The following is a 20,349-nucleotide window of genomic DNA, read 5'->3' on the forward strand; positions in this document are numbered from 1 at the left end:
AATCAGCTCTCCAGGTGTTTATTTTGCATACCGGTTGCAAATTGAAAACCATAACCTCATCATTGCTTATGTTTGTATTGAAAACAGGCCAAAGGGTCACACTCATGTAAGTGGTTTTGAATGTTTTTTCCATTCTTGCATTTTGAATGGCAGTTCTTTGAAGAAAAAAAAGCTTGACAACTGCAGGGAATGCTTTTTTGGCTGCGGCTGAGCTTGCATTTTTTTCTGCATTTGCACACGTAGGGGCTTCCTTCAGTAGAATGGAAGGATGTGCGCCTGTTCTGTTGCAAGATGACCGAGGGTGAAAAACAGGAACTGTGCACTTCATGGAGGGGAGTGACCCGAGGTCTTGTCTGGGTCAACCTCCTTGTACCCTTTAGGAAGTTCATGTCTTTTACATGCTGCTGGGTGTGTGTGTGTGTGTGTGTGTGTGTGTGTGTGTGTGTGTGTGTGTATGTGTTTTTAAAGCTGCACACTAGAGCCAACACTGTTTTCTGAACCTGAGGCCAGTTGGCCCCGCGTTAAAGAAAAGGAGGTGAATTACAGCGACCAAGCTGCCATTTGGGTGCCTGAAGCAATTAGTGAAGGGTGTTCATACATATGGAAGTATCTGCTCACCCCCACGATACCTCACCCCCCAAAAACCTACACTTATTTCTTCTCATGAACAACTGAAGTGCAAACAAATAAAGTAATGCAGTGATACAATATGTACAATGCTTTTAGTGTAAAATCATATAGGCACATAGCATTATTTTAGTGTTCAGCAGCAGCTCTGTCTAGCTGCTGTGTTTGGTGGCCCTTGGTTCTATCAACGCTGCAGCAGTGATTAATAAAGGGTCCCCTGAGAGGAGGGAACCCTACACAGAGAGGGAGACTATTTGGATAGGTGGCTCACCCAATCAGAGGCAGATACCCATAGGAATGCCAGATGATCTTGTCCATGAAATCCAATTAGCTGTAATCAGAATCGCTCCCCAGAGCTCACCTTTGTCAGAATCTTGAGACCTTATCAGGAAAATAAGAATTAAAGACATTAATGTTAGTAATTAGCTTAAAGTGAGACTTTGTGCGTTTTGAAAGAAAAACAGCACAATCTTCCTCTTTCAAATGAAAAGTTGAATCTATAAGCAATAAAACCCAGCACCATTGCTCAGTTTAATACATTAAGAGTTTTGTCACTGCAATCTTATTTGGTTCCGTATGATCAGTAGCTCATGGTGGCTAATGTTAGCAAATTCAAAGCCTGTTTACACGTCTTCAGGAGTAATACTGCATATGTGATAAGCCTGTTGTGGCTCCAGAGAAGTCTGATAAATTGTCGGTTCAGGCTGAAGACTACAAGTTTAAAAATTAGTGTAGAGATAAAAAGAAGTGAGGTTACTGAACCTAGCTCCTCATCTCTGCTTGAGGCTAGCAGCTCGAGGCTACAGTACAAATAGCATAACAAACCCGAATATTCAACAGAACTGGAAGTTGAGTTGCATTGTTGGTAACATAGGCACCAGATTTTGACAAGAAATAATAACAAAGACGGAAATTGAATCTGCCATTATCCCATAAATGCCATTTATGGCTAGAGTGTCTGCTGCTGCTGACCAAAAGTTACAGTTTAAATCCTTTAACACATAGAAACTCAAGTTACTATCTTAAAGACTAAAAAAAATCTCAATTTAAAACATGAAAAATACAGCCTAGCCTGTTGAGTCTACTGTATTTTCATGTAGTGAGTGTGCTCATATGTGTGTATGTATGCGTGTACATGCTCAGGCATTTTAAATGTCACGCTTGGCAGCTCTGTGTGGCTTTTTGACCTCATGCCCCCCTCCATCTCTCCACTTCCTCCCCAGTGGAGCCGGAGTTCAAGTACGTGGGCAACATGCATGGCAACGAAGTGCTCGGCCGTGAACTGCTCATTAAGTTCTCCCAGTTTCTGTGCGAGGAGTATCGGGCCGGAAACCAGCGGATCATGAGGCTGATCCATGACACGCGCATCCACATCCTGCCCTCCATGAACCCCGATGGCTACGAGGTGGCAGCCAGACAGGTAAAGTACACCCTGACATACCTGTGAGCCCCAGGCTTCCACGTGCCAAAAGAAAACCAGGGAAAATCGCCAACTGGGATGCCTCTGGCTGTTTTTCTTCAGCAATCATTTGCCACTTGTACAGAGAAAGTTTCCACATTTTTGCTTGATTGTGTTCCTGCCAGTGGAAATGTTGGAAATGTTAAGGTCCCTCAGGAAAACTAAACACCTGCGAGTTAAATCAAAGCATAACACACATCTGACTCCATCAGATATCATACAAGGTATGTGTGTGTGTTTTTATATATATTGAAGACAAGCAACAAAGAGCCAAAAACAGTTTTTATTTAATTAAATATTCCACTGTTTGCTAATGTCTGTAATAATCCCATCTATCAGCCCACTGAGAGAGCCCCTAGCTTTCTACCATAAGGGTAATTATATGGCCCGTGAAACAACAGACACACACGCAACCCCCTTTAACACAAACACACACACGCACAATCTCTTTGAGACTAATTATATGTCCCGAGGAAGCCAGTTGCACATGACGGTTCCTCTCTTTGCCACTCAGACGACACACACAAACAAAGCACTATAATTTGTTGCATCAACAGATGTTTGGATGCAGCAGCATCTGGACAACAATGGGAAGGCTGCTTCATTTCCCAGAATCCTAGATGGCATAGTGTTGATTTGGGGTACTGATTGAGCAACAAAAATATCCGTATATGCCCAAGGCGTCAACAAATTTAATATTTAATTATTTCCATATAGAGTCTAGTCTGTTCTTTCAGTTGTCTGACAACAGGTCAGAAAGTCTGCACGGAAACAACTCCGTATTTTGTAACAAATACGTATTTTGTAACAAATCATTTTTAGGAATTGCTCCAGATATATAAAAAAAAAAAATAGAGTATCATTGCTGAAAAATTTATTTTAAAAGTCACACTCAATGATTAAATGTTTCCTTTGGAGTCAAATAGAGAAAGAGGTCTCTGAGCCCTGAGTATAATAAAACAAGAGTCAACGCTAGCGGCGCTGTGAGGCTGTACACTAAATGCTAAAGTTAGCATGTTAACATGCTCACAATGACAATGCCTACACATTCATGTTTAGCAGGTATAATGTTTGCCATGTTCAACATCTTACAGTAGTTAGCACTCTAACATTTGCTAATTAGCGCTAAACAAAAAGTACATTTGTGGCTAATGGAATGCCATTCGTTTTTCCAGTATTTGTTCATAAAATGAAGTATTAAACAAGTTAAGATTTTGACCTGATGATGCCCGCTAAAAGTTATTAGTTATTAGTTACATCAATGTCTATATCAAATTTCATGGCAATCCATCCAATAGTTGTTGAGAGTCAAAGCACAAATGCCAAAATCCGAGTATAATGAAGAGTCTTCATATTATAGGCTTTTCATGGGAAGGGTTTGAGTTTAGATTCCTAAGAAAACTAGTAAATTATTGTAAATTAAATGTTATATACAAAAAAAAGTTGCAGTTTGTGGAATATGCAAACCAGTTTTCCTTTTGCTGCTTCCACGCAATATTAATTCATAGCTTGAAAAACTATATCTTAAAACCCAAGAGGCCAAAACATCATAATGCAATCAATACTGGGGAAAAAAAAGAAACAGTAGCTGCTGTTTGATAAACTTTATATTCTGTCTGTGGGTCAACAGGGTCCAGAGTTCAACGGCTACCTGGTGGGTCGAGGGAATGCTAGAGATTTTGATCTGAACCGGAACTTTCCAGACCTGAACGCGCTCATGTACTACTACGAGAAGACCAACGGTCGAAACCACCACCTGCCCCTGCCGGACAACTGGGAGCAACAGGTCAGTGCTGCTGGATAAACACACAGGAAACACTTATTTATCTATGTCCGTGTGTCTGTGTGTGCAAATACATGTATGTGCTTGTGTGGGAGAGAGAGAGGAAGATGAATGAGTACATTTCTCATGCTTGTGTGAGTGTGTGTTCAGTGTTTGAGTATGGAGCTGAATAATGAGCAGCTGTAACATTGCTCAGTTATCTTGGCTTTAACTTTGTTGACATAAATGGATTCATGAGATTTGTACTGAATCAGACTCCACTGCCAGTTGAGCTTCTACAAAAAAAAAAAAAAAAAAAAAAAAACAGTAAGCTCTAACAGTAAGTGAATCCCTTAGTAGGCTGTCTGTTTCATGTTGTGTATGTTTGTGTGTGCCTGTACAGTCTGACCCGTTTCGATGGGCGTGTTTGCTTAATTTACTGTAAAACCTATACCTCCTCATATAAACTGTGCTGTTCTTCCTCTGGGTCAGAAAGAGGCCGCTTTCCTTTGTCTTTGCATCATGAAACAGGCGGCAAAATGTTACTAGTTCCAACTCAGATGGCAAAGTGGAACAAAAGCATGACTGAAAATATCCTTTTAGATCCAAACTTACAACCTTTAAAAACAATGTGAGTTTCAATATTTTTTTTTTTATCTGTTTGCTGTGAGTTTTTGTGGATTGCTTTGGAGCATAGGAGATGAATTCAAAGCTCAAAATAAGCTTTGAAATGTATAAAGGATGTTAGTGGAAGACCATAGAATAAAGTTGACATACAGAAGTCCTCTAAAGCTCTTTCACTCATGAAATAATGACAACCTAAGATATATGTACAGTATACCAAGACCTTCTGCTTCAGCTAAACATTTTTGTCATTTCATCACCACCATGAGAATTTGAACTGGCCCACTCTGCGGTATGAGAGTGTAACTGTTATCTGCTACCTTGAGATAGTGAGCAACTCTCAACAATCATATAATTCTACTCAAAATCATCATTGCCGAGTCTGTCTTTAAATAATAAAAACCTTTACCTGTGTGCTCTTTTCCAGTGGGCAGTGAAAAACTGATAAAACCCTTGTAGATATATTTTTTTTAAACATTTTTAACTTGGCAGAAACACGCTAAGCTCTCTGAAAAGTCAGGTACTATACATGCTATTACATGTCCTCCCCATCAATTATAAAAAAAAGCCCTACACTGTGAATAACACTGGGGGGATAAACTGTGTCAATGATTTAAAAAAAATATTCTGATGAACTGCTGTGGTAAAGACACAGTTCTGTTCTGGGTGACTCTACTGTATTTCACTGTGCATTTATTATTTCATATCACTGCAGCGTAAAATGTTGAAAAAAGGGAAAGCTTAGTTAAGCTGGTTAGCTTAGTGCAGGCGCTAATGGATCCACGTTTGTATCTCGTAAAGTACCCCACTAATAATGCCCTGAATGATACCAAACGTCTACAGTAGTACAAATAGTTTCTGTACTTGCATTAGAAAGTTTGTAACTGCACCAGAAGTATATTTAAATAACACTAGCCTGATGGATACTCCTCTTGGCTGCTACTGCACGAGATCACACACAGAGCACAACATCTATTGCCGGAAAAGACTACTGAAGAAGAAGATCCAAGAAGCGAGTGAACAGCAGAAGCAGCTACTGCAGCGTGAGGCGATAGGACAAGATGCCACACAGTTGTATATATCCCGGCTGCGGTTTAAAAGCAATAGATGTTGTGCTCTGTGCAGGATCTCGCGCGATAGCGCGGTAGCAGCCAAGAGGAGTATCCATCAGGCAAGTGTTATTTAAATATACTTCTGGTGTAGTTACAAACTTTCTAATGCCTCGTACAGAAACTATTTGTACTACTGTAGACTCCTAGTATCATTCCTGGCATTATTAGTGGGGTAATTTACGAGATACAAACATGGATCCATTAGCGCCTGCACTAAGCTAACCAGCTGATAACGCTAACTCAACCAACATTATAACAAGGGAAAAAAGCTTATGGGGGGTTGTTTGGCTCGAGGTCAAGGTGCAAAGCAGCCTAGGGTGAAATTACTCTGAACCATCACTTTAAGTTTATCCTCTAATCTGGCCTTCCCTTTTGTCCCTCATGCTTGAACCCACTGGCTGGACAATATAATTTATCTGAAGATATAATAAAAAATCCCTCCAAGTATCCAAAATCAAATATAGTCAAATATATAATAAGCTTAGCGTTAGTTCATGCAGGACACGGAAGTCACACGCCCGCTGATTCAATTACTGTATCATTCCTATCAGACACACACCAATCACAGCCATTCTCACATCAAGGCAGTCCTTTAAAGTGTGATTCCCTCCTCACTGATCCCTGCTTCACTCACTGCTGCTGCTGGCAATGCTTTGCCTCCACCTCCCCAACCTCCACCTTCCTAGTTCAGAGTCCTAACATGACTCAAAGTTTAAAATAGTTTTCAATGTCTTTCTTTTGGCTCACTCTTTTATACCCAATGGGGTTTCTGCATAGCGTTCCCTGTTTCAGCTTAGCATGCTGCTTGGCTGGTCCAGGGAGCATTATCAAGAGCGGATCCATCAACACCAAGCATAACTGTATCCATTTGTTGCAATAAATGGTTAAATCTATGATGAGAGTGTTCCTGATTGAAACTGTGTTTGTTTCCATTGGAATATAATGCTGTTGACAAGATTAACCATATTTGAGTGTGGTATTATTTTAGGTGATAATTATTAGGGATTGACCGATTATCGCCGCTGGCCGATTATTGGCCCATTTTTTGGCAGTTTGCTTTGTTTTCACTCACCACTGAGTCTGACTTAATGTCCCACAACACAATCTGAACACAATCTGATCTTTTACTGTGTATTATGTTGAAAGTTTCTAATTTATTAAATGATTTCTTAAAGCATTTAAACAAAGTTTTGTGTTGGAGTTTGTAACATTCCAAAATCCCAATTTTGACTTACATTTTTCATTTCCACTGTCAATGCATATTGGGTCTAAATATCTGTTATCGGTTTCATTAACTAGTAATAATCTGTATCGTATCGGGCTTGAAAAACCAGTATTGGTTGATCCAAATAATTATAAACGACAATGTTATTGCATTCTCCTCCCCTTTGTTTTATTACATATGAATAAAAGTGGTTTTGTTCCCAAGCAAAGGACAGCCATTGATTTTCTTTTCTTCCTATTTACTAGTTCCCGGGCTGCAAATGTGTTGAGAAAACTAAAACGCTGGTCCTCCCAGTCGCGAGCTGGCTGTCTACCCACATGACGGCCTCCTAAAGGCAAACACAAAAGAGTAACTGTGCCACTGTTACAAATACTTCATTCATGCTGGTCGGGATTACATCCTCACAGGCTGCATGAAGCCACAAGCCCCCTCACCTGCAGGTTCAGCAATGCTACATTTTAATTAGCCAACTGATGATGTTTCATTCAGAGGAATAAGTTTAATAAAAAAAGAAAAGAAAAAAACAGTTTCACCAATAATGCAAATTTAGACAGGGCAAAGGTGAAAAAAGGTGAAAAAGAGTAATCTTGAATTAGCTGCAATAACTCAGGAACTACCAGGTGACACATGGCACTATTTTGGTTCCTGTATTAAAAATAGAAATGCTGACAACTGATTTGATTGGCCTGCAGAGGACATCCCCCATACAGTGTGAAATCTAACCTTGTCTGTTGATGAACCACTGAGTGATCCAGAATGTGTGGATTTGTGAAGATTTGTATTTAAGATGCCATTGTATTCTGTTCAGTTATTTGATCTTTGTAACACTAAGATAGTATCTGTGTGTGTGTGTGTGTGTGTGTGTGTGTGTGTGTGTGTGTGTGTGTGTGTGTGTGTGTGTGTGTGTGTGTGTGCTGCTTACATGTAATCCTACACGATGGTGACAGCTCTGACCTCAAGCATGCACAAGGGTATATAAATATCCACAAACAATAAACACCTGCCAGTCCTCAAAACAGAAGTCCCACCTCAAGGCCAGTCGTTGCTGATCGGCCTGACTATTTTTCATCTGAACCAGACTGTGTTTATTGTCCCACATACCTTACTCAAGGAGAGATATTACTTCTTGTTCCCATGCATGATATATGGCTCGGAGTGTGTTAGAATAGTTACACGTGGAATTTAAAGGTTTAAGATGTTTGTAGCATTTCACAGGAGACGCCACAATTTACCCTATTACAAGAGATTGCATATTGTAGATTTGCTGTAGTAGTAACTTTTGTATTTCTATCCTTACAGCTTTGTTTCTTGCATCATCTTGTAAACTAATCTTTCTCCCTTAACTCTAGACTCAAAAACAGAAAAGGAGGGCATGTTAACAAACACAAACCATGCCTGATTCATTTTCTAGATCAAATGACATACACTGAATCGTTGGAGGATGAGGGAGACAGCGCACTGCAAGTAAAATTCAAGAATCACTTTATGGGCTTGAGAAAGGCAGAGGATACCTTGAAGAATGAAACAATGGTTTCCTAAATATTAACCTGGTTGCTTGAAAATGAAAGGGGAAGGAAAAATCACATAGAAAATATTTGCATATGGTAAATCAAAAAAAGCAGAGAAAACAAGGATTAGTCCCGAACCAGTCAAGCTGAGAAGCCCATGGTTCTGGGTGAAAAGAAAACCAGATGTCTTCAGGCCACTTATGTTGTTTATGAAAAGCCTGGGATGAAGTGAAGGTTATGTGTAATAATATCAGTAACAAGACAATATACAGTAGGGTTGACAGGCACTACGAGGCCATTGGCAGTTTAATTTAAGGGTTGGAGAAGAATGTATGAACTAAATTTGGACCATATTTTACCAAAATAAGAGTTGAACGTTTTTATGTAAAGACTGTACTACAATGACATTCAATGTGGCTTTGTATGTGTGTATATCATTTTATAAAAAGGTCCATATGTCATGTACATTGTCCTGCAAGTACATCAGCCCTAAAAGTTATATCTATATCCTCCACAGGTTGAACCAGAGACTTTGGCGGTCATAAAATGGATGCAAAACTACAATTTTGTCCTGTCTGCCAACCTCCATGGAGGAGCCGTGGTAGCCAATTACCCCTTCGACAAGTCGAGAGACCCTCGCATTCGAGGGAGGACCACGTACGCGGCCACTCCAGATGACAAAATCTTCAGAAAGGTGTGCTGCAGATTAGACATTCTTTCCAGATGTCACACACATCTGATCTAATAATCTCATCACTGTGTGTGTGTGTGTGTGTGTGTGTGTGTGTGTGTGTGTGTGTGTGTGTGTGCATTTGTGTTTGGTCACAGTTGGCGAGGACCTATTCATACGCTCACAGCTGGATGCACAAGGGTTGGAACTGTGGGGACTTCTTCGATGAGGGAATCACCAATGGGGCCAGTTGGTACTCTCTGTCTAAAGGTAAGCAAAACCTCTGGCTCGTGAAGAGAAAGTGACAAATAAAACAGACTTTTTTAAAACACTAGAAACTCCACTGGAATCATGAAAAGCATCCCACTATCATCTTTAAAAAATACCCTCCCTGATTTTATTAGTGTCCAAAAATGCACAGCCACAACAGATGAAGGCAGGCCAAGACTACCTGTCTGGATAGGATAAGCTGATTATTATTATTATTTTTTACACCAGAGAGCACAATACTGACTCACCACCTCCACGTACAAAAACAGATTGTTCCAAGGTGTTGGAGAGTGTCCATTATCATGGCATTAAGAAAGACAAGGCCACCTGCATGAATGATGGCAGGCGCTGGCATAGACTTCAGCATGAATGACATGCCTCGAGTGGCGCGCAAGGCCGGCTTTCCCTGTGTCGTCATGGACTCTTTCCGAGGCTTCTGTGCTCTGCTCTTTCCTTTAAACTCTTCACCTTCTCTACACCAACAGCTGCACTTCCACTGACCCCTCACTTTAGCTGCTTAAGTTTGTAAATGACACATGGCAACAAAAACCTTAGGGACTGTATGAAAAGTACTAGCAGGGGATGGGAGGGTAGTCTCCTGACGGGAGGGTAGTCTGAATTTTTTGAACGTGCACCCAAGATGTATTTATATTTTATTTCAGCCTTCCCTTCAGCTGCACAGAGCTGCCACCTGTGTCCATTTCATTTTTTCACTGACAGCGGTAAGAACTTTTTAGTTAGTAGCTCCTGGTTCAAGCAGTGGCTGGGATGCTTGGGACACACTTTGCCACAGTGGTGAACCCTGGTTCACAAATTGACAAATGTATCCATTTCATACTGAAAACTACAATACAATACCTAACATTAATTCAAATGTGGCAGAGAATTAGAACACAAATAGAACAAATCCAGGTCAACCTAAAATCAGACTTACAGATCTATAGGTTACTTATCAGTAAGGGTGGCCTAAAACTAAAGTCAGATCCCTACCTAGTGGCCAAAATGGAAATTTATCATCATCATCATGGCTAACACACAGCTTATTAATTACAAAGACCACAGCTTAACAGTCATATGCACAAACAGTTACAGCTGTTAACAGAATTGTACGACCCACTAATATCTGTTAAAATACTATAATTTTACTTTATATTTCATTTTTCAGCTGAGGCTTTTTACGAAGCCACTTACAATAAGTGCATTCAACCATGAAGATGCCAACCAAAAATTGCAAGAATCTCTTTAACTTCTTCTAACTGTTCTTGCTTCCCGAAAAACACCACAGTTTTGATAAACCGCAATCACAGCACTTATGTTACAGCTTGTAGGTGCGGAGGCTGCCCGTAATAGCCACAGAAAGGGACTGTAACATTAGCTGCTAGCTTGAAAATGCTTTTCATAGCTCTTGCTAGTTTGCACTAATCCTGGCAAAGTGGGTGATTGTTGGCCTGTCCTGAAGTTTTTCCTGGAAAGGCGATCTTGCTTACACACTAAAAATGAATGCTTAGACAAAAGCATCAAAACTTACAAACACGTTTTCTGCTTTTCACTTTGTTTGCAATCCTGAAACACACTTCTTACAAAACACTTCGCACTGTTTTTTACATTATAAACTTTGTTCAAGAATGAAAACTCTTACAATCATTGGGAAAACACTTCTTTAAAATGCAAAGCACTATCTGAAATTGGCAACACACCCACACACATGATCACCTTGTGTGCCGCCATTAGTCTGCAAGGAGTTCTACATCACCATGCCACTCTAGGTCCCTACAATACTGCACATATAATCACATTTCTGGATGCATTACATAATGTAGATGTACAAGACGGACCACAGCAGCCGCAGTTTGTTGTCATCTGGAATAGTGTTAGTTTTCCCCAGGCTGTTCTGGTCCGGGACTGGTTCACCAACCACAATACTTTAACTTCACAGTATACTTGGCCCCTTAATCCCCATTTCTCAATCCGATTAAGGATTTATTTTTTTTGTGTGGCCAACGCTCAGTGATAGAGCAGGCGCACATATACTGAGAGGTTTATGCCTCGACGCAGAGGTCCAGGGTTTGAATCCGACCTGTGACAATTTCCTGCATGCCTCTCCCCTTTCTCACCTAGCTGTCCTGTCAAAATTAAAAGGCAGAAAAACCAGCTTGGCACTGAAAAGTGCACGACCACCAACCACATACCCACATGCCTCTTCTGCAAGCAATAGAAGAGGCATGCAGAGACACTGAGGTGGGGTCAGTCCAGGGTTGGATATGGCACACACTGTGATATTTCCCCCGTTGCCTGGCTAGAGATGATATTAATTGTGATGTGAATGGGGTGATGTGGCAAGACCCTAACAGAAAGCAGGATCCATAAACCATCCACCCTATCCCCTTACCATTGCACTTTAATTTTTTCTTTGTGTTTTTTGTTGAAAAAACCTGCAATGGGAAAAAATAAACTGTCTATATTTTTTCTGATGCCTTTTTTATTTTTGCATTCCTTGAAATGTAAGTAGTTGTTCTGTACTGGAACAATCTTTCACAGTAACATGTATACAAAGTACTAAGAGAGCAGTGTTTTGTATAAAGTACATCAGTGTGTTGTTGCTGCTTTGAAATACTAATTCAAGTGGTGCATGTGTGTATCATTTTGTTCCCATTTTGAAAAAGGATTGTCGTGTCTTATTTGTGTGAAGAGTTTTGACACAATGAGCCACATTCTGCAACACTTGTGTAAGCAATCGGCAAAAACTGTATATATTGGCGTTGGCCACCTACAGGCCATTAGGAGTTATACGAGCTCAGGCACTGGCAGACACATTACAACCCTCGTCCTCCCATGTTTGGTTTATGAGAAATGTTTTTGCCATAGCATGCTTGGAAGATACAGCTACAAATTCATCAAACTGTCTGGCCATGTATTCAATTTCAGTTCAATTAATCTGTAACTGCAACAATAACAAAATTCACGTCTTTGATCTGTAAATCCTGGTCTGGACTGGTCAGGATTATTCTTAGGAATGTGAATCTGTTGAGCTTTTCGGTTGAGTCATGCAAGCTTTTGAATTGGATAAAAACGCCCAAAGTCGCATTTAGCAGGAACATGTTATGTTTATTTTACCAACTCCTTTTGCTCCAAGTCTTATGTCATGGTCTGTGAGGTTAGATTTGAACTTTCCCTCCCAACCCTGGCCTCATATGCATTAAGCTTCTATGAAAAGTATTGCTGTATCGCAAAGTTACAAAGCCAGAGACTTAGAAAATTCAGGTTTTGAAAGTTTTGTAGTTGGGTGTAAAATCAGTCTGTCTAAAAGATGTTAAAAGTCTGTCAAGACAACAAAAAGCAGTGGTTTGGAAAAATCATCTTGACCATATAATAAAATGTAAAAGCTTTGGACTCTCAATGACCCACAATATGTAACAGTGGCTTTTAGATGGTCTAAAATGATAAATCACACAATTTACTAATCTGAGCAACTCCTTCAAGTGGCAAACTAAGGCTCAACGTAAAGCACTCTATAAACCACCCTGGGAACCATTGAACTAAAACAAGAGATCTTGGTGATCTTTTTCTTGAAATCTAAAGTAAAGCGTCTATTTCTGTGTGTTTCAGGCATGCAGGACTTCAACTACCTGTACACCAACTGTTTTGAGATCACCCTGGAGCTGAGCTGTGATAAGTTTCCTCCAGCATCAGCACTTCCCAGAGAATGGCTGGGCAACCGAGAAGCACTGGTTTCATACCTTGAACAGGTCAGAACACACATACAGACTCTCACAATTTGGCAAGTTACTGGTCATTTACAACTCGGTGCACACAAATACGCAGACATACAGTTACACACAAAAACCCACAAAAACCCAACTGCCAAGAGTCATGATGGCAATACCCTGGCTTCTTGTAAATGTTGGCTGGGAATCCCTGGATAAAGTGACTTAAAATGAGCTGCATGAAATTAAGTGTAATACGAGTAAACTGACTTCCCTCCGTCAAGTATGAAAGCACAAAGGACGAGGTACAAAATATCCTTTATTCAAGATTGTCAGAGTGCTGAGATAAAATACAGTGATGCATTGCCACTAAAAGTGTTTCTCACGCCCCAAGAGAGAGCTCAGAAATGCACAACTTTTTCTGCAGCACTGATTAAACAGATAAAACTGAAATGGTCTGCAGATGCAGATGCTGTTTGGTCTTGTATGACTGTATGTCTGCTGCAGACCACAGGGCCGAGGGAGGTTAATAAGGTCTAATGTTTTTGGAAAATTTGCTTTGGAAATGTAGTTTATGACCTGATATGACTTGCAATCAATGCTGTAATTCATTGCAGCATTCAAACACAAAGCTATCTATGATTACGCATACCTGACTTGCCTAGATTAACGTCACATATGGCGGGTGGCCAAAGCTCAAGCACAAATGGCAGGATCCATAAAAGAAAGAACTGTGAGAAATTGGTCAAATTAAATGGAAAAATAACTTGTTTTTCAGGTGCATCATGGAATAAAAGGCATGGTGTATGATGAAAACAACAACCCTGTTGGCAACGCTGAGGTTGCAGTGGCTGGCATCTACCACGATGTGACCAGTGGTGAGAAGGGGCTGGATTAATTGTTACACAGATGTGGTTATTTCCTGGGTTTATTTTTTACTCCTTAACTGCGGGGTTTCAGAAGTATGTGAGAGTGTGAGGTGTGTGATAAATGATCTGTTAATGTCCTGGCAGTCCTCACACTGGAATGGAACAAGCTGCCACCTAGTGGCCAATAGTGGAATTTCACTTAAAAAATATATTTATGGGCACTGTATTTACATTTAGAAGAGCACTGTATTTAACGAGTAATGTATTGAAGGTAAATTCTGAGGTACGTGTAGTTTACTTGAGTATTAAAATTGTATGCTACTGGGGCGCCTGGGTAGCTCACCTGGTAGAGCGTACGCAGAGGCTCTATCCTAGACGCAGCGGCCGCGGGTTTAATTCATTCCCCCTCTCTCTCCCCTTTCAAGTCTAAGCTGTCCTGTCAAATAAAGGCCTAAGAATGCCACAAAAAAATGGTATGCTACTTTATACTCCACTGCATTTATGAGGGAAAGTTACTTTTCTTTTTCTGACAGCTATAGTTACTACTTTAGACTTTAACAATCTGTAATGAGCACATTACATCTGATTCATTACAAAACAGTAAATTAAACCCCCAACGGTATATTAAAAAAATACCTAAAATCAGTTCCACTTTGGCCAACTTTGGCATTAAAATGTTGTTTACATGTTAAAGCATCAGTAATCATTAGCAATCATTACTATTACTCTACCAGAGGCCATTTTACATGAATAGTGGGTACATAAGTGACAATTACAGGATAATAATACTGCTAATTCTACTGTAACAGTAGCACAAATAAAAAGGTGTCTTCAAGTCAGAAAACTGAATAAAAAAGTAATCAGTCAATTACACAGTAATATCCACCTAACTAGTAATATCTAACTAACATTCGCTAACATTAGCCACCACACGGTACTGGTCATACCAGACTGGTGATACAGAGTGGTATTGCTACCATTATTTAAGCAATGCATCTGAATACTTTTCCACCACTGTGTAGACCTAAATTAAAATTTGAAATCAACTAGTTGGATGTTTCCACCTCTCATCTTTTCCCATGTCTTCATTCCTCCAGGAGTGGATGGCGACTATTTCCGACTTCTGTTACCAGGCACCTACACTGTGACAGTATCGGCCCCAGGTTACGCCCCTTCCACCAGCACTGTCACAGTGGGACCAGCGGAGGCCATACAGGTGAGTTTCTATCTATATGGAAAGGGCATGTATATTGGTGCAAAAGACAGGAATCTAACAGCTGACTCACAGTTGTACCAACCAATTTACCTTTTGTTTTTAGTGAAAAAGCAGGTAGTAAGTAGTTCAAATGCACTTTTAGAGAACCCGACTCTGCTTGTGAATCATTTTTGTTTTTCTGCATGTTCTTATAGGCTGGAAATGTACTCTGCCTTGAACATTCACACTTTTGTTCTCCATCTCTTCCCTTACAGCTTCATTTTTACTTGAAACCGGCACCAAAACAAAACCTGAAAGTGAAGCCCCATAACGGCAAGAAGAACCTCTCATCTCCCAAAACCCCCTTAAAACCCGGCCCTAGATGAGACATGGACAATAACACACAAACATATACACAGGTACACACATGCACACATACATTGACCATTATAAATGTATGTAATTTTACCTTTGTAGTCCTATGGTTATGTATTTCAAACCTTTGTGTTTTTGTTTGTGTTTTTTGTGTCCCTATTAAGGAATGTTGGTGTATTTATGTAACAGTGTTGATATGTATGAACACAGCTATCCTGTATTTGTAAAGGACTTTTGGATTTTGATTACAATAATTTGATGAAAATTAAAAAATAAAACAATGTTTTTGTTGTCATCATTTACCATCTCTGTATTTAGTGTTTTCTCACTCACTATGATAACAATTATTATTATTATAATAATGGCAATAATAATATATCATTACTTAATCCATCCCATAAAAGACATAATGTTACGGTTAGGACAGAACGGACCCAAATGCAGGACTCAGCACAAATCACTTTATTAGGAAAAGTGGGAAAGTGAATGGGGAAGTGGGGAGGTGGATGCCAGAGAGGGGAGCACAGGCACGGGGGCTGGAACCGGGAACAGAGGCACGGGGAGACCGGGTCTGAGAACTCGACAGGGAAGTACTGGAGCGCGGAGAGGCGAGGGCTGAGGCAGGCTGGTGCAGGAAACCGTGAGGGGGAACTGGATGGAGGAGCCAGCTGACTGGAGGCAGAGTGACGAGGAAGGCAATGGCTGAAACAAAAAGACAGAAAACGGATTACAAAGATACAAGCAGAAGAACACTCAGGGGAATTTGCAGAAGCTTGAGACGCGTGTCACCAAGTAGGCAGGAGCAACGATCAAGCGAAGGTGGTGAGTCAATCCGGGGTTTATATACTGGGCTTGATTGGAGTTGATGGCCGGCAGGTGTGTATGGTGGGAAGAGCGGTAGTGAGGAGGCGAGCAGGTGTGCGCAATCAGCTGGCTGGCACAGACAGGAAGGGAGGGGGGAACACAGAGAGAAACAGAGGCAACACAAACTGACAGCAAAACATGAGGAAAAGAAAAACAGGAACTCACAGCCAGCCGGACTCCAACCACCACACATAAGGACTAAAGGACATCTGAAGATTACAAGAATAACATAAAAACTAATTAACAAAAACAGGAAGTGCAGAGAATATCCTTGAGAAAATCATTAATAAGCACCATGTAAAGCTAACCTGGTTCAGAACCTTAGCAGCTGTAATGCACCCTGCACGCTTGCACAGATTCAATTACAAAGTTGTAGTTTATGTTTCAACAAAAGGTGCTTTGATAAAGTCTTAACTTTGACTTTTACTGTGTTTTTGTTATATGGAACTGAGTTTGAAACTTACTCACTCTATTATTCGGTGGGATGCTTCCGATCTCTTCTGGTCATCAGGGCACAGTTTTTCAAAAGTAATCCAGTGGGATCACAGATTGGATCAAATCTTGGAAATGGGTTTTTCAAAAGCAAAAGAAGGATTCGGAGCGCATGTAATCCGATTTTACATTTGATCTCGATCAAACCTGCCCTTTGGGTTTTTCAAAACTTTGAACTCTGTTTGGGATCTATTTGAACCAAAAAAAAAAACAGGATTATCCTGAACCCATCAGAAGGGTGGATTCAGTTGTGATTTTTTGAACCCAGAAGTACAAATTGAACTGGGTAAAGAACAAATCTAGCTTACCCAACTGCAGCAGAAAAAAGTGCAGATGGAGATACATCTCCTAAAGGCAGAGATGGAAAGAGCTGGTATCTGTCCTGTAAAGGATTTTGGACTATTGGATAGTATTGTTTTTGTTTTGTTATTTAACATTATAACAAAATAAGGAATGTAAAATGTTTCAGTTTATTACAGTGTTTCTGTTTCTTAAAAATAAATTTACCGGCCACCGGTATTTTGCCTACCTGTTGTTCTTTGCTAAGCCAGTAGGCTACACTGTTGGTTCCATTTAAGGCTCTGGTAAACAGGATTTGGTATTCCTGAAATTTGGTATTTGGATCACAGTGATCCAATCCAATGTTCCTTTCAAACAGTGGCATAAATGTAAGATGGATCAGGTGATCCTGGATAGCAAAACATGGGATTTCCAAATCCGGATCAATTTGATCCAGATTAAATTTTTTTGAAAAACTGGGACCTGGAAATAATGTAGGGTTTTAAAAGAAAAATGTAGTTTTTAATGCTGACCTCTCAGTCTGTGTTTTACAAACCTAGACCAGTAGATGTCACTGCTGCACAAAGAGGGAAGCAAGACATGTCTGTCCCTATAACTGATCATTCCTAAAAAGTTGAATTTCAGCTCAGGAAAAACTTTTCTGATTCAGTTCAACCAGACAAACATCTGCTTCTGAAACCTTTCTAATTTTACCAAACCCACTTTCAATTACTTGGTCTACTTAAATGCCTGTGTCGTTGTACTCGCTGCAACGTTTTAGTCGATTAACCAAAGTCTATTCAAAGTCCTTCTTTTCAGGCTAAAAAAGTCTCTGGTTCCAGCTTCTTCAAAGTAAGGATTCACAGCTTGTTGCTGTTTTACATAATTGTAAATTCAATATTTGCAGGTTTTGGGCGGTTTGTCAGACAAAACAAGACATTTGATGATGTCACCTTGGGTTCTAGGATATTGTGAATGCCATTTTTTGTTTTATAGATGATTATTCAACAAAATACTCATCAGATTCATTGATAATACAAAAAGAATTGTTAGTTGCAGCCCTACTTTGTTCACTGTGCTTCTTTTCAAGTCCAGCTGATTATTTACAGTCTAACATGCAGAAACATTATATGTCTCCCTCTTACCATGATCCAGTGTAGGCTACTTTTGGACACCTCCATGATTTTAATATTTGCAGATTGTTTTATTCTACAGCTGACTTTATATTTTGAACTAACAATTTCACTGTTCTGTTGTCATTGTCTCATGTGTCACCATGGTGACAGTAACATTAGGCTAAAATATGAAATACATTTTAAACTGTCCATGGATGATAATGGCCTTCTGAACCTACTAGTTGGTGTTGGGATTTGTCACATTGATCAATTAGCAACGTTTTTATCCAGTGAGCATTAACACTACTGTAAATGGTAGATTGGACTGCATTTCAATTTAATTTTATCCAAAGGGCTGTTCAATTCTGCCTCTCATTCACACAGCAGCAAGCTACTAGGCAAGGTGCTGGCCAACCACTGGTGTCTTGCCCAAGAACGCTTCAACATGTGGACCGGGTAGACGGGGATCGAACCAACCCTGAAATCAGTGGACAACCCGCTCTACCTCCTGAGCCACAGCCGCCCACTGTCATATGACTAAACCAAAAATGGAGATTATATTTTCACTTTCCTTTATCTGCTGAGCCGATTCCATCCTCCAAGGATCTGGGAACACTAATCAGAACCCACTGTTTTCCTAGTGGTGCAGTCCTACAACTTCTTTTAAGTACGCACATGAGTAACAAGAAACATTGCTGTGTACTGCTTATCACTACACTGCTACCTTTGTTATGAGCTGGGAAGGCAGATGATACATACAGAACAAGACTAAGCTTCAGCTTCCTGGAGGTGGCAGCAAAGGACAGGATGACGTCTGTTAGAACAATGCACAATGCTAAATTGAGGAACTCTTGGTTTGGATTTATAAATGTGTTTCTGTAGTATAATCGTGTTATTTGATTTGTCAAATCCTAGTCTGATCTATCCTTATCTGGAAAGTGTGCTATTTAAATACATTTTACTTGTTTGACAGAAAATTCATGTGACCCTGTATTTTCACAGTATGGTTCCTTGCCCAGAGAATAAGTAAGTCAAGTATAGTCCAAACTAAAATCGAGCTGGACTCTGTCAAACTGGACTCTGTTGAGAGTGGACTGGGACTTTTAAACAAGAGATCTCTCAACTTGTTTTCCTGTGCCATTCACAAACACCACAGAATACAACAATAGCCTCTCTCTGACGAACAGGAAAGGGAAAAAGCGCACTTCACTGGGCACAGTTTATGACACAAACAAACATGGAGTAACACTAATAATATAGTGTGGAATTTCCATTCTTAAGATGAAGTTTAAACACATTTTAAGCCCAAACTATTTACACAAGACAATCAACCTGCATTTTCCAGGCCAAATACAACTGATGTGCTGCTGTTTCTCATTTGCTATAGATAATAATAATAATAATAATACAAATAATAATAATAATAATAATAATAACAATAATACATTAAATAATATACAAACTTTATTAAAAACATTTTTTGCCTTTTAATTTTTTGTGATAAATCTCGGCTACCAGTCATAACTAGAGTAGCATATAATAAATTCAGCAGCAGAATATTATAGATTTGTGTTTTAGAATGAATGAACTTTAAGCAGAGTAATGGTCAGAGGAGCCATTGGTAATATAAAACTGAAAGAACTGTAAGAAATCTGAAATTAGTCATGTAACATCAATCGCACTGTCTCGATTAAACTGAGTCATAATAATAATCATAACTCATTCACTTACTGACATCATCTCAGCTATGAGTCCAGTTACTACAATAAATCAGTACAATAACTTTCATTTTCTGCCTACTCCAACACTCTGTCACAGGCTGATGTTTCTCAGAGCAAACACAGTACAAACGATTGTACGACAGCCAATGTATTCTCTGCTTACAGAGCATTATAGTGACGATCAACTGGCAGCAAATACTGAAAGACAACAACAGACCCACATACTGGCCCTGAATGAAAGTGGCCACTGTGAGAGAAGACAAAGCCAGCATTTCATACAGAGTCACTGATCTGGAGGGTTCTCAGCAGTAGTATGGGTGCGTACGTGTGTGTGTATGTGCACACTTAGTTGGCCATATGTGGCGTCAATGAAGCCCACCAGTGGTCCACAGTGCCAGACATCTCCTAAACTGATTTATTGGAAGTTACAGAACAAGCACTCTAAAAATGAATAATCCAGAAATGTAAGCTTAAAACA

At 39.9% G+C, this 20,349-nt stretch overlaps 1 protein-coding gene and 1 long non-coding RNA gene across 2 annotated transcripts in view; one reads left to right on the plus strand and one right to left on the minus strand.

Moving 5' to 3' along the window:
• cpn1 (carboxypeptidase N, polypeptide 1) overlaps nucleotides 1-15,683 on the plus strand; it is a 16,940-nt gene extending 1,257 nt beyond the window's left edge. Inside the window, exons 2-9 of the mRNA XM_028568734.1 lie at nucleotides 1,851-2,047; nucleotides 3,717-3,872; nucleotides 8,835-9,011; nucleotides 9,146-9,257; nucleotides 12,864-13,003; nucleotides 13,740-13,839; nucleotides 14,928-15,046; nucleotides 15,301-15,683. Of these exons, the coding sequence (XP_028424535.1) occupies nucleotides 1,851-2,047; nucleotides 3,717-3,872; nucleotides 8,835-9,011; nucleotides 9,146-9,257; nucleotides 12,864-13,003; nucleotides 13,740-13,839; nucleotides 14,928-15,046; nucleotides 15,301-15,411 (1,112 nt within the window). The 3' untranslated portion in view covers nucleotides 15,412-15,683. The remainder of the gene's footprint in view (nucleotides 1-1,850; nucleotides 2,048-3,716; nucleotides 3,873-8,834; nucleotides 9,012-9,145; nucleotides 9,258-12,863; nucleotides 13,004-13,739; nucleotides 13,840-14,927; nucleotides 15,047-15,300) is intronic.
• A 164-nt stretch (nucleotides 15,684-15,847) lies between these two features.
• LOC114548659 (uncharacterized) lies at nucleotides 15,848-16,416 on the minus strand. Its single transcript, XR_003691381.1, has 2 exons — nucleotides 16,190-16,416; nucleotides 15,848-16,102 (listed from the first exon to the last, which is right to left on the minus strand). It is a non-coding gene; the product is annotated as an uncharacterized LOC114548659 (long non-coding RNA).
• Between the last annotated feature and the right edge of the window lie 3,933 nt (nucleotides 16,417-20,349).

The sequence above is a fragment of the Perca flavescens genome, chromosome 21, assembly GCF_004354835.1.
Source record: "Perca flavescens isolate YP-PL-M2 chromosome 21, PFLA_1.0, whole genome shotgun sequence".
NCBI lineage: Eukaryota > Metazoa > Chordata > Actinopteri > Perciformes > Percidae > Perca > Perca flavescens.